The sequence below is a fragment of the Epinephelus lanceolatus genome, chromosome 22 (assembly GCF_041903045.1).
Source record: "Epinephelus lanceolatus isolate andai-2023 chromosome 22, ASM4190304v1, whole genome shotgun sequence".
Lineage (NCBI taxonomy): Eukaryota > Metazoa > Chordata > Actinopteri > Perciformes > Serranidae > Epinephelus > Epinephelus lanceolatus.
This window is the reverse complement of record NC_135755.1, coordinates 5,972,419-5,987,566: the sequence shown is the minus strand read 5'-3', so window position 1 is coordinate 5,987,566 and position 15,148 is coordinate 5,972,419. Positions and strand designations below refer to the sequence as shown.

General features: G+C 40.9%; 1 protein-coding gene and 1 long non-coding RNA gene across 2 annotated transcripts in view; both read right to left on the bottom strand.

Annotated features, from left to right (window-relative positions):
* LOC144459647 (uncharacterized) overlaps positions 1-15,148 on the bottom strand; it is a 52,177-nt gene that overhangs the window by 28,449 nt on the left and 8,580 nt on the right. Inside the window, 1 exon segment of the mRNA XM_078164039.1 lies at positions 1,818-1,991. Coding sequence (XP_078020165.1) covers positions 1,818-1,991 — 174 coding nt within the window.
* Positions 398-1,785, bottom strand: LOC144459655 (uncharacterized). Its single transcript, XR_013488496.1, has 2 exons — positions 782-1,785; positions 398-724 (listed from the first exon to the last, which is right to left on the bottom strand). It is a non-coding gene; the product is annotated as an uncharacterized LOC144459655 (long non-coding RNA).

Genomic DNA, 15,148 nt, shown 5'->3' with positions numbered 1-15,148 from the left:
CATCAAGAATAAGCATCAACACACAAATAGGAAACTTGATAATAAATGCAACAAGGCCTCCACAATGTCACAGAGTAAAGATGACATTAGACAATAGTCACATTACACTCCGCCCTACCAAGGCTCTATCCTATAAACTAAGTGGGTTCTGATCAAAACATCTGACTTCAGTGCTGTTAACCCTTTGTTGAACAGAGAGCGCCATCTAGTGGGCTCAGAAGATAAAGACAAAGCTTCATGAGAAACCAAAAAATATAAAGTTCCTCCTTTTGGATTGGAACGTCAATTAATGTTTAAGGAGCATCAAATTATCTCCCTCTACTGGTGACTAAAAGTAACTACAACAACACTGTGTTTAAAACACACAATAACAACAAAGTACAACAGTTGACAAAAGTCCTTTTGTAGTATTTATTTGAATCACCTCACTATTACACAGTATATATATACACACACACACACACACACACACACACACACACACTCACATAGACACACACACACGTTGCTGCTTCATCGTCTCTGGATCATTCGACACATCCAGTAGAGTTGGCCACCATCTGATGAGAGAAGAAGACAAGAGAAGTTATAAACCAGCTGTCAGTCAGTGATGCAGCACATCCAGTATAAAGACCAGTAGGGACTTCCTGTTCAGAGCAGAGTGGAGCGGCTGTGTAGCGTAGTCGGCTTCCTTCCAGCTCTCATGTTAACGTGTTGGAGTGAACTCACTGAGCTGGAAGCTCACAGACCTGCAGAGACTTTGGGCATCAAGTCTGTTTACTCTGCAGATTTCACTCAAGTACACAGTGGAAATAAACTGCTGAGAGTCCTGAACGCATCATGGCTGCACAAACAGAGGGATTCACTTTAATGATGGATTTACTGAGTCTGTTAGAACAAATGACTGATGGACAGATATATCATGTTAAATGTTCTACATGTTCGTCCAAAGACTGAACAGCAACACATCAGCTGTGATTACTGGACTTCAGCAGAGGTTCTGCTCTGTATAAAGAACACATGGTTACTAAATGTAATGATGGTTCTATAAAATAAGAGCCCGTGATTTGTAGGCTTCAGTCAGACTGATCTCAGAGCTGTGACAAAGATGAAGACAACAAACACTTTAAAGAGGACATATTATGCTCATTAACAGCTTCATATTTGGATTCTGGGTTTCTACTACAACCTGTTTACATGCTTTAGTGTTCAAACTAGAATTACCGCCTCATAGTTGTTTGCCTTATAAAGAAATCTTAGCTTCAGTAGAAAAAGCCGTTGAACACAGGGTATTCACAACAGTCTGAAGTCTGAGGTTTTTGTTCACAGGGATTACTTTTACATACATTTACCTCATTATCTGAAACTTTGGCCACATTTAATACCAACATCCTTCATTCTAACACTATAGGCTATATAAAACATACACACACACACACACACACACACAGGTCCCCTGTTATCAAGGTCAGATTTGATGGTGTGACAGTTTGATGAAGGAGGACAGCTGTCTCTATACATGTTGTGATGCTGTCAGCTGTAATCCAGCTTCACTTCCTGTAGACATGAACACAACAACAGTCGTCTTCACATCAACTTAAACACATGATCTCAACAAGCTTCTTTCTGATCTGATTGGCTGACTGTTCTCTCTGTCTGTCTCTCTGTCCTCTCCTGAAGACTGTCACCATTCCCCTCTTTGAGCCACTGAGAAGGTCTGAGGTTTACAGGAAGTACTGGATCTTTGATCTGATACTAACTGTGTTTAATATAATACTGCAGAAACCAGCATGGACCCACTCCAACCCTCTACTGACCTCAGAGTCTCCAGTTTACAGTGTGGACTCTTCTTCAGATCACACAGCAGCTTCACATCTGAATCCTGCAGCTTGTTGTCACTCAGGTCCAGCTCTCTCAGATGGGAGGGGTTGGACTTCAGAGCTGAGGCCAGAGAAACACAGCTGATCTCTGACAAACTGCAGTACCTCAGTCTGAATAAAGAATAAATGATGTAGATAAAAATCATTAATAAAACAATCAGATGTCTTCAGGTGTTAAATGTGTAGCTCAACATTACTATGTCCTGATCAATGAGCTTTGCCCTAAACTGAGTAGAGTGACTTTGTCATTGTGTTATTGTGCTGATCCCAACAGGATGCAGGTTAAAGACTGGAAAATACAAAAAGTGAAAAACAGCTCTCATAAATATCATTGACAACGTGCTGCTACTTCAATAAAGATGTAGTGACTTCACCTCTTAAACTCTGCCAGCTCCACCAGTGGCTCCATCATCACTAACTCATGTTGTGCAGCCAAACACAAATCACTTATTTAAAGAATCATGAGGGTAAATTTAAGTTGAAATCAAGTGTTTAAAGCAGGGCTGTTCAATTACAAATTCAACTGGGCCGGATTTTAAACCAGAAAATGTTGATGGGCCAGACATTTTCAGCAGCAGGCAACCTATTGGAAACTTTTTTGTTTTAGCTATTGGTGATGACACATTTCTAAACAGGTGCAAATTACTGTAGTAAAAGTAGCAATGTTTTTAGTGTCACATTAGAAATTTAAAAAAAAAGTAGTCACATATCTGACAGAGGAACATCACATAATGCAGAAACAGAATAAAGAAGAGCTGTCAATGCACAGAAGCATAACAAGTGACATTAACAATAACTAATAACACACTCTATCTCTCTACCACACACACACACACACACTTCCTGACGTTTACCTTTAAGGTCAAGTGTTTATGAAAATACACAGGATATAGTTTTATACAGTCTATGGCAGCAACAGTCATGTTTACAACAACAAAGTCACTATATAAACTCAATAATATCTCACTGGAAACAAACCTAACATGTCAATAAAATAAATATTACTCCTGACATCACAACACTGAGTTACGTTATATAAGCATGAAAAACAGACATCAGTATCAGTCATTCATCCTGCTCTCTGTCCCACCTCTACTGAGGACACTCACTGTCCACAGGTAGGCTGTCTCAGCTACATTTTAAGAGAAGTGACAAACTAAGTTAAACAGACTACATACAGACAGCTTTCATTTTAGTTTGCTTTAACTATTTGCTATTGGTCCCACTAGTGTGATGTGCTTGTGTAAAATGTGATTGTAAACCATAACGGCGGTGAATGAGGGACAGAGCAGATTGAAATATGTCTTTCTACATGCTGAACATGTGTATTGATAAAGCACTGGCTTTTTACTGCTCAAGGTTTTATTGAGTCTGCAGCATGATGATACATGAAACCAAAACTTTACAAAGTAACAATGAAAGAGACGATAACAGCGGAGCTTATTAGTACTACAGTCTTGATTCATTTTGCCCCGGGCTGTTTAATACAGAGTCTCCACACCAATCCCTACCCAGCCACTCTGAGGTTGCTTCTGGTCCTGATATAGCCTGCAGGCCGCCAACTGAATAGGCCTGCTTTAAAGGTTAGGAGTGAATTTTCAATTCAGTTTTTCTACTTCAATTAAAGTTATACTATGCAGGATTGTTGCTTACAGTTTGTAAACACACTTGCCAGTGAAAGTGAAAGTAAAAGCCAACCCCAGATTCATTCTTGTTTGGCATTTCTTCTCACTATATTTGTGTTTTCAGGTGTTGTATCTCTTTGATTCCTGCTGCTTACAGTTTGGCATCTGGTCCCCACCTTTTTATAAAGCCCTGAGCTCACCTAACACAGGCAGAGGGCAGAGTCTCTGCAGATAAATACACCAGCACACACTGACAGTGGCTCATAAGCAAGGGCGGACTGGCCATCGGGAGTACCGGGAGATTTCCCAGTGGGCCGCTGGGTCAGTGTGGGCCGGTACAGCCGGAGGAAAAAACAAAGAAAAAAAAACTTTAGGCGCAGTTGGGCTGGCCTTTAATATGATAACCAATGTTCACAGTTTCTCTAGTAGTGTTTGGCTCATCATCTTTGGCCCATGTGGGTGTGTCACACCCCTTTCACCTCGTCGTTGAGCTGTTGGCCAATCACAGCCGAGGGCTGAGGGCCACGGGCTGTCCCGTCCTCCTTCTGCATCAATCAATCAATCAATCAATCAGAAGTCATGGAGAAGATTAGGGAAAAAAGAGACAGGCATTGCTGCAAATGCTGCAAAATGTCAGAAACTGACAACCCTGTTTTCTGCTGCTGGACCATCCTCTGCAGCATCAGCAGCAGCACCTGTGGCGGCAGCTCTGGCGTGTGACCAGGTGGGAGATGCAACTCAGGTAAGGCGGCTGTAATGTCATCATTTTTTTGCTAGCTTGCTAACTTTTAGCACAGCGCGTGTAGTTTGCTTTTTGCTGTCAGAACGTCATTACTGTGTACAGACTAGAGCCAGACAGGGCTCAGTGGCATTAGTCAACATGGTTAAGTAGTTAATAAAGTAACGTTAGTAACATCTGATCTATCATTATCTCTTGTGTATTCCCCTTAAAGCTGCTGAGGTAAATGCAGCTCTGCTGTCTTAATTACTTTGCTAATTCATCAACATTAAAATGTCATTTTTTCCTTTTTGTGTGGGCATTGTTGGACAATATATAGAAATTGAGACAGTCTAGTACATGCACTGCCAAGGGGAAAATGTAATGTATTGTTCTTAGTGTATTATTCACAGTCAGATTATAAAACTTAAGCTGTACTTTGTCACTATTTAAGAGCATTTGATTGTGCTTATCTGAGGCACCATCTATAGGTTAATGTGTTCAACATTTTTCTATAGAACATAAATGAAATTGAAATATTCTGACAGTAATGTTCCTGCATATTTAAAATATTAAATATCAAACAACATGATGTAGCAAAATGTTCCTCAATACATGGAAGTGAATTTTGACATTTCAAGTACATTTACTATATGTTAACAGTTAGTAGGGCTACAGAATAATATGTTCACTCAAGCCTACATAAAATAAACTAAATGCTCACTCAGATTATGTGTTCTGTTAGTGTATACTTTTCAACATCTTCTCCTTTCACAACACTTGGAATGTTTTGGATGAATTAAAGCCTCTTTCTTTTAGAAGCATTCAGAAGAGACCATCACAGCCTTTTACTAACCTTTACTAAACCTGGTTTAGGGAGGGACCATTGTGTACTTGGGAATGATACACATATAGTACATTACATTACACAGTGCACTTTTTCACCTGTGTTTACTTATCAATCAAAACACTGTTTTTCCATTACCTATATTACTGTTTATTGTAATCAGAGGTCGACCGATTAATCGATGAATCGGGCCGGTCTAACGCCATTTTGAGGTAATCGGCTCAGACTGATTCCTGTGCTCACGAGGCCGATGACCAGAAGAGAAACCTTAACACAGTGTTAAACTGTTGCACAATGTTGGTGTTCTTGAACGTGCCCTTAACACTGACGTCGTAGGCTACACACAGGTGCAGCTAGTCTGGGGCCGTTAGTGGCCGTTTTGGTAAGGAACCGGAACCAGGGCGAGTGAGACAGGATCCGGAGTTCGATGGATGCGCCTGTCCGTCAAAATAAAAGCACCAAGCTAATAAAAATGTGGTGAAACTTTTAATTTAAAGAATATAATTTACAAGAAAAGCCCCAAGCCATTAAGTTAATCAATTTTCTTACACCCCTCATCACCCCAAATCGATGGTGTGCCAGAATTTAAAGTTTTACTTTGGTGAATTTGATGAATTCCGCGTCCGCTCTCTAGACCGGAACCAGAATCCAGACAAAATTCAGAGTGAATAAAAACCAGGCTCTTCATTTTATGTGAAGAGTCTGGTGACGCGAGGCTAGGTGCAGCAGAGCAGACTGTTTCTCCGTCTCTCATGTCTCTGTTATTCACGTGTAGTGTTGCTGCTGCCATCATAAACAGACTGGAATACTGAGCAACTCACGCCAGTCAAACACAACTGAAGGCTGTGTGTATCTCCAACACACAAGAGGGTGGGAGGGAGAGAGAGAGGGAGAGAGAAAGAAGGTGTCCTCTTCAGTTTTTGGTTTGAAATCAGCAAACCCTGAATTTCTGAATAATATTAGAAATGTAGATATAATCATTTTGAATGAAACTTGGAATCAAAAGCAAAATCAATATAACTGTCCAAACAATCATATAGAACTTATTATACCCTCTGTAAAACACAGCCATACTAAGAATGGCAGAGACTCAGGTGGTTTACTCACATGGTACAAAGGAGAATATAAAGATTACATTTCACCAGTTAAAAAAGGTACAAATTACATTTGGATTAAAATTCACTCAAATATTCTGGAAAACAACAGAGATGTCTATTTATGTGCAATATATATTCCACCCTCAAACTCCCCCTATTATGCAGAGGAGGTTTTTGAGGAACTCCAGAAGGAAATTTCCTTCTACCAAAGTTTAGGGTCAGTCTTAATATGTGGTGATCTTAATGCCAGAACTGGTAGAGAGCCAGACTTCATTAACTATCAAGGAAATAAACATATCTTCAAACATTCCCCTTTGTACCAGACTTACATAAACACACAAAGACAAAGCTATGACAGCATGGTTAACACAACTGGCAAACAGATACTACATATGTGTAAAGGCTTGGGTCTGTACATCGTTAATGGCAGAATCAGAGGAGACTCTCTGGGCAAACTCACACAATGCTCTGTGTTAGGTAGTAGTGTTGTAGATTATGCCATTACCGACATTGAACCACAATATATAAATGCATTCACTGTATCACCACAACAGCCCGTTTCAGACCATAGCCAAATAACCCTATTTCTGAAAAAGTCATTGTCAACCACTGTGAATCCAAACCCTGAGCCGAGGCTGTTTCCTCTGCCGAGGAGATACAGATGGACAGAGGAGAGCACTGCTGCCTATACCGCTGCACTAGACTCTGCTCAAATTCACAACATGCTGGATACTTTTCTCAACACCCAGTATCAGCCTGAAAGGGAAAACATAGATTTGTCCACACATCACTTAAACACAATATTTATTCAGTTGGCAAAAGAATCTAAATTAAAAATCTCACAAATTAAAAAATCCAGCATGAAACAAAAAGAGCATTGGTTTGATAAAGAATGTGCTGTATCCAGACAAAGCCTGAGAAAACTGTCAAACAGAAAACACAGGAACCCAAGTGACCTAATGGGACGGCTTGAATATGTCCAAGCTCTGAAAGAATACAAAAGACTCCTTCATGTGAAAAAATGCATTATATGGAGGGAGAACTCAACAAAATTGAAAAAGCTATAAATGAAAACACCTTTTGGAAATTATGGAAAAACATCAACAGAAACCCACGTACAGAGACCAACCCAATTCAAAATGGCAAAATCTGGAAAGATCACTTTGATGACCTCTATAAAAATCCAGAGTGTCACGGTCTGAATCCCAACCAAATTGTGACAATAGACAAACTGAAAAAACTAGAAAGGACAGTGAAGGACAGCCAATGTGCCCTTGACTACCCCATCACCATTAAAGAAATACAGCACAAACTCAAAACCCTTAAAAATGGAAAAGCTTGCGGTATAGACAGCATTAACTCAGAGATGCTGAAACACAGTAATTTAAAACTCCAACTTGCCGTGCAAAAACACTTCAACCTGGTGTTGGCAACTGGATATTACCCCAGTCTTTGGAATAAAGGTCTCGTTTCTCCTATATTTAAAAATGGAGACAAGTACAACCCCAACAATTACAGGGGCATCTGTGTTAACAGCAACCTGAGTAAACTCTTCTGTAGCATCCTTAACACCAGATTAATCACATATCTCACTGATCATCAGATTCTGTCTAAAAGCCAAATTGGCTTTTTACCCAAACATCAAACATCTGACCACATCTACACTCTCCATACAATGGGTTATTTTTACAACTTCTACAATATGGAATTGGGGGTAAAATATATGATCTAATCAAATCCAAATATTCTGACAACCAGTGCTGTGTTAAAACTGGAAACAAAAGAACAGAGTTCTTCAAACAAGGAAAAGGGGTGCATCAGGGTGCAACCTGTCTCTACTCTGTTCAACATTTATATCAATAAATTGGCCACTCTTCTTGAACAGTCCCCAAGCCAAGGTTTAGATCTACAAGGCAAAGAAATTAAATTCCTCATGTATGCAGATGACCTGGTTCTACTGTCCCCAACAGAACATGGTCTACAGCAGGACCTCTCTCTGCTGGAGACCTTCTGTCAAAACTGGGCGGTAGATATCAATCTTGACAAAACCAAAGTCATGGCATTCCAAAAAAAGGCCAGGTTACAGGAATCAAAGCATGTTTTCAGTGTAAGAGGGGCCACACTTCAGCATACAATGGAATATAATTATCTAGGCATCATCATCAGTGCATCCGGCAGCTTTGACAAAGCAATAAATTCCCTCACAGAAAAGGCACGCAGGGCCTACTATAGCATCAAAAGTTCACTATATAAATTCAATCCTCCAATTTCACTTTGGCTGAAACTATTTAACAGTGTAATCAAACCCATACTTATGTATGGAAGTGAAGTGTGGGGCCCTCTAATTACCCAGAGGCACACCTCATGGGACACCCAATCTTCAATTCTGCAAGGAAATCCTCAAGGTCCACAGAAACTGTCCAAACCATGCATGTAGAGCAGAGCTGGGACACTTCCCTCTCTCTCTACACATGACCAAAAGGTCAATTAAGTTCCAGGTTCACTTAGCACAAGCTGATCCTGACCCCTATCACCACAGAGCCTTTCTCAGTGACAGCATCTGTCCAGAGACAGAGCCTCTGAGAAACACCAGAGAAACCTGCCACCTCAAAATCCAAGACCTCCAAAATCTCTCCAAAACTCACCTGGCATCTATCGACAAAGAGAACAAAATTACTTACATTGACAATTGGAAGAATGAAATCAAATCCATCAATAAATTAGAATGCTATGGCTTACTGGATAGAGAATATTCTCCAGCACAATATCTGGTCAGCATAAAAAACCCCAAACAGAGACGCACATTGACAATGTACAGACTCACTGACCATCAACTACAGGTTGAAAAAGGTCGGCATAAGAAAGAATGGAAGCCCAGAGAATTAAGAGTATGTAAACACTGTTCCTCAGGAGAAATAGAAACTGAGGTCCACTTTCTCCTCTCCTGCCCCCTGTACCAAACTGAGAGAGAGGCTTTCCTACAGCAGGTAACTGCAGCAGATCCATCATATCAGGGAAAGAAATGTGATGAACTGTTAAAAGTATGTCTGGGAGAAGATCCACAATTTATAAAATTAGCTGCACAATATGTAACACTCTGCCATGATACCAGAGAAACACACGAATGCTGATCAGAACCATTACTGCTATAATGTAATATTGTTGTTTTTTATTTTATTGTTATTATTATTATTATTTAAAATGAACTATATGTATATGTTTTTCATTGTATATGACAACTTGTAATTGCCCAATAATACCCAATCTTATTAATCCTTACACACACACACACACACACACACATTATCCTATATTTTCATTCATTTCATTTATATGTATTTTAACCTACGAATTGTATTTTTTGTTTTGTTTAATTGATTCTTGATGCTTTGGCAACATAGTTCTCTTAATATTAATGCCAATAAAGCAAATCTGAATTGAATTGAGAGGGAGAGAGCGAGAGGGAGAGAGAGAGGGTGGGAGGGAGAGAGAGAGAGAGGGAGAGGGAGAGGAGGAGGGTGGGAAGGAGAGAGGGGGAGAGAGAGGGAGAGAAAGAGGGTGGGAGGGAGAGAGGGAGAGGAGGAGGGTGGGAGGGAGAGAGAATGAGAGAGGGAGAGGAAGAGGGTGGGAGGAAGAGGGAGAGGAAGAGGGAGAGGAAGAGGGTGGGAGGGAGAGAGGGGGAGAGAGAGAGGGTGGGAGGGAGAGAGAAAGAGGGAGGGAGGGAGAGAGAGAGAGAGAGAGAGAGAGAGTGAGAGAGAGAAATAGGGAGAGGAAGAGGGTGGGAGGGAGAGAGAGGGAGAGAAAAAGGGGGAGAGGGAGAGAGGGGGAGAGAAAAAGGGTGAGAGGGAGAGAGGGGAAAGAGAGAGTTAATCTACAGTCATGCCAATAAAGCTTATTGAAATTGAAAATTGAGAGAGGGAGAGGAAGAGAGAGAGAGAAATAGGGAGAGAAAAAGGGTGAGAGGGAGAGGGAGAGGGAGAGAATGTTTTCTCAGTGATGCTGCTGTTGCATTAAAACACTAAGTGTTTTTTTTTATTTAGTCAATTCCAAGAACATTCAATAAATGTTAACATTTAGGTTAAACAGTATTGTGTCATTTGTTATCAGATTCAGTCCGAGATCCAAAAGCACAATTCAGGAGGCAGAGAGCAGGTGAAGCCTGGGCTTGAGGCGAGGGACAGGAGACCCGTAACGACAAAATATTGTATTTTATCAGATGGGGGAGAAAAAAGTAATATCGGCCATCGACCGCCCTGCTCTCTCTCTCTCTCTCTCTCTCTCTCTCTCTCTCTCTCTCTCTCACTCTCTCTCTCCCTCCCTCTCTCCCTCTCTCTCTCTCTCTCTCTCTCTCTCTCTCTCTCTCTCGACATCAGCATAATCGGCCTAAAGGCCATATCAGTCGACCTCTAATTGTAATGCAGCTTTTTTTCACCTCTTCTTTTGGGAATTGCCCAAAACTTCAACCTAATGTCTCTCTTCACATCTCCTGCCAGGTTGAGTCACCATCCCCACAGAAGGACTGTGGCAGGGAGGGAGAGGAGAGCAGCCTGGTCGTACTAGTCCAGGTAAAGCCATATTCATACATAGCATTTTTTAATTCATCTAGAGTAATGAATTAAACATTCATTAAAAAGTGCTTAACACCATAATAGTGTACTACTATTAAATTCTACCATTTTAACATTTCACTGATAGTGTTGTTTAAGTGCTTTACTAACATAAACAATCTCTTATCTACACTGAAGATGATCATGCATCCACCGCCAGCATCCCCGCCCCGATCCCTGGAGAGTGGACCGGTCAGGTACCAAATTCCCAGGCTGCTTTTTTGCCCCAGTCCGCCCCTGCTCATAAGTGATGATTGAGAGGGATTATTTCTGTATGAGTCTATACACTGTTTTAAGGGAGATCCTGCAGAGTTTATCTTTAAGGTTTTAGCTCCACATTGCTCTGCCACAGTCAATGGATTAAACCACTGAACAAGACAAATAGACTTCATTGTGGATCAGTATAATATCAGCCTGATGTCTGCAGTTTAGTGTCAACTAGGGATGTCAGTTTTTGGCTAATTTTGCTTTCGGTAACCGACACCCATTAACCAACAACTAACCGGTTAAAAAAAATGCAAAATGACGTGAAATACGCTCTAGTCCGGCACTCCCTTATCTCAGTGAGCTCCACTGCATTTCAGAGTGCTCTCCTTTAATGTTTTATGTTGTATATGTTATCTTTATCTTTTTCTGTCTCTCTCTGTGTGTCTGTGTGTCTCTCTCTCTCACACACACACACGCTGCAACATCTGTTGTGGATGTAAAGCCGCGCGCACAGCTGCTGCAGCACAATGCTCTGGGCTGGCTCAGCTGATCAGTGCTCAAAACAGCTTAAAAAAATCCTCAAACTGTGAACTTCATTTTTTTTCTTCACAGTGCAGCTAAATACCAGGCTAACAAATACAGTATAGACCTCCATATGTGCACCACTGTTCTGTAAAATTCACTGTTACAATATGAAAGGAAAAGAGGGAAAGAAGAGGGAGAACAAGCGCGAAACAAACTTAATGTCTTTGATGAAGATTTACTTGTTCGACTGCTATTCAACAATGAAGAGCATGTTTGACACAATTTGTGTTAGAGCTGCACGATTTGATAAAAATGTGTGATTGCGGTTATGGTGGACAATATCGCGATTTGCGATTGTGATTACAATATAATTACAATAAAATGTAATAAATAAATGGTATCATGAGTCTTGATTCAGTGTTTCCCCTACATTATATTAGGAGGGCACTGACCTGACATAGTTATTGTTATGGACAGACAGTGTGTCAATGACCATCAACAGACTGAGCACAGTCAAACACGCTGCTCACACAGCAGCGCAGCACGGAACTGTACACACAGCTGACCGAGACTGTGTTGCGTTCAGGCGTTGTCACGTAAATGACAAATTCAAGCACGCCATAGCACAACACAGCAGCATGTCAAGTGGGCCGAACCTGAGCAAAGTTGCTCAGTTTTTCATTTGTTATGGAGTCCATGATTTCCCTGTGACACTTACAAATGTTTGCTTAACTGTGCTTGGATGTTGTTGTATGAGGCTCTGGCAGCTTTCAGTTGTCTCATTGTCTTCAACGTTACACGGCTCGGCTTTCTCTCGCATGCACTCTTCCTACTTTCCCCTGTGCTGTGCTGTCTCAAGTGCTGATATAGATTGGTCGTGTTGCCGCGGGACGTGGCGACTTTAACTTTTACACTTGAACAACACGTCTTTCTGTTCAACGTCGCCGTACCTGAATCCAAAGTATCGCCATGTAACGGACGTTTTTTTTTCGCCACCAACTCAGCCTGTTCATGGTCGTGCTCATGCTCTTCTTCAGCATATGTGTTGGTCACTGCTGCACGCCTGCTGCACGCACCAGGATAGCTTGTGGGCGTGATGTCAACAAACTCCACACACTACAGGAGAGGCAGTCACGTTCACAGGCACACACGTTAACATTTATTTAGCCTACATTAAATCGCAAATCGCAGCCTTTTATGCAGTTACGTAATCGCACAGCCTGACATCGCGATTGCGATTAGATTAATCGTGCAGCACTAATTTGTCTTGATTTAATTCATTTATGAAACATTAGGCTCAGAACAAAACACAAACATTTAGATTCAGCAATAGGCCATATGAAACATTACTTCATAACAAAACACTTAAATTTAGCATTTCGATTCGGGAATTCATGGCACTTTGCAGCATTTGATAGAGAACTGTCCAATTTCTTATGGACAATGAACTGATTTTAAGTTTAAATGAAGCAGGTTAGGCTATTACTGCAACACAAGCGCAGTGTGTCTGTATGCAATTAGCCCACATACATAACCGGTCAAAAACATTCTCGGCGGCTAACTGACTAACGGTTAACCGTTAACATCCCTAAGAAGGACTGCTTCACAGACAGTATGGACAGAAGGAATGATTACAGACATCAACTACAAAGTGCACTCAGTAGAGTGCAGACCTCTGCCAGGCGACTGCATTACAGCTGTGACTCTAGACAACAACACATGCTGCTCAGCTGTGACCGCTGGAGTTGTCCCTCCTGACTTCCTTACAGTCAAGATGGCGGCTAAGATAACAAAACGTCTGAGATGCTTGCTGTCTACACAGGGCTTTAAACAGATGACATTAACATAGGACATATCAAAGTGCTTGACTTATATATAACATTTACTAAAGTGCTGGACGTAATCTTCAGAGTCTGTTATAATAAAATGTATGCCTCTGTGCACCAGTCAAGTTTCTCATTACATCCATGTCTGTAAAAACATGGATGCTTCACATCCATTGTCCCCCGACAGCACAGAAGATCTATACAATCAGCACAATTTCAAGATCAGTGTCACCAACTCAGTCTCTGACCAAATGTCTCCCCTTCTGTTCCTGAGATATGACGTTTAATAATGACCAGAGAAGTGTTTTATGCAGAACATGATGATGTCACAGTGAAGTTGACCTTTGACCTTTTGCATATAAAATCTCATCATTCATTATTTTATCCTGTTAGACATTAGTGTGAAGATTTGTCATAATTAGCATATGAATTCTTGAGTTATGGCCAAAAACATATATTTGTGAGGTCACAGTGACCTTGACCTTTAATCTTTGACCACCAAAATCTAATAATTTGATCTTTGAGTCCAGGTGGACGTTTGTGCCAAATTTGAAGAAATTCCCTTGAGACATTCTTGAGATACCACTTTCACTAAAATGGGACGGACAGACGGACGGACAACCTGAAAACATAATGTCTCCAGTCACGGCTATCTCCGGCACAGAGGCATAAAACATAGAATGTAAAGTTTCAGTTTTAGAATAAATAACACACACTGACCATTATATGACGCTTGTCTTGAGTTATGCGGCTGTAAAACAGTGGACGTGTCATTTCCTATAAATTCTTCACAATAAAAGTCCCATGTTGTTTTGTTATTTTAGCTTTGTTTAGCTTTTATTGTGAAGCAGCCAAAGCAGAAAATATTGGCTTTTCATCTGCAGTGACTTCATACGAATCTTATCCGTCTGACAGCGAACATGAAACAGTAAAATAAGGCAGATATCTGAAAGTACAAACAGCAACGCAGGAGAGAAACTAAACTTCAAACCACAGAGATTCAGTTCAAAGATACAAAACTTGTGAACACACAGACACTTTGAAAACTCTGGGCTGCTGCACAGACACCAGTTGAGCCTCAACACACGCTTGTTGGAGGGGGCGGAGCCTGTCAGCTCCAGCTCCACTAGTTTGGAGTCCACATGTGTCTGTCTTTGCTTTTAGGTGGATTACAATAAGAAATGACACGTTTGGAAGATTTTATTCCACTTACAGTGATGTAACCAGAGGCTGTTAACTCAAGTAACATCACCTGTGTGGGTCGAGGAGGAGGGAGAGAAACGCAGCCCAGCGACAGGAAAACACAGTAAAGACTCTCACACTGAGCTCAAATCAAAGCAGTGCACATAAACAAGGTAAATAACATCAATAAAATATTTGCTTTCTTTCAGGGGGGTGGGGGATCCCACTGATAGAGGAAACACTTGATAGCAACTGGGATTGTTCCACAGCACATCAGTCAACACATGGATGCATAGGGAAACAGGAGCCAGTGAATGCTTGTCATTTAGAAATGAGATCACATAGACGTATGAATCCAGATCATTAATGGTGCAGTCCTAATGGGCGTGTGAGTGTGAAAGAATATCAACCTGTCCTTAAAGTCCAAGATGTTTCCAGTGCAGACTATTTATTTGCTTATTGTTGCAGTCTAAAGGTCTGTGACTTCAAATGATTATGTGACGTTAACATGAAAAGAAAGAAACCTCAGAACCTCAGGAATCTTAAATTCTCTTTGGATAAATCTCAAACTTGATGGTGTCTAAATGTTCTAAATCATCATTTCTCTGCCTTTCATAACCAACTGTTCAGCCAT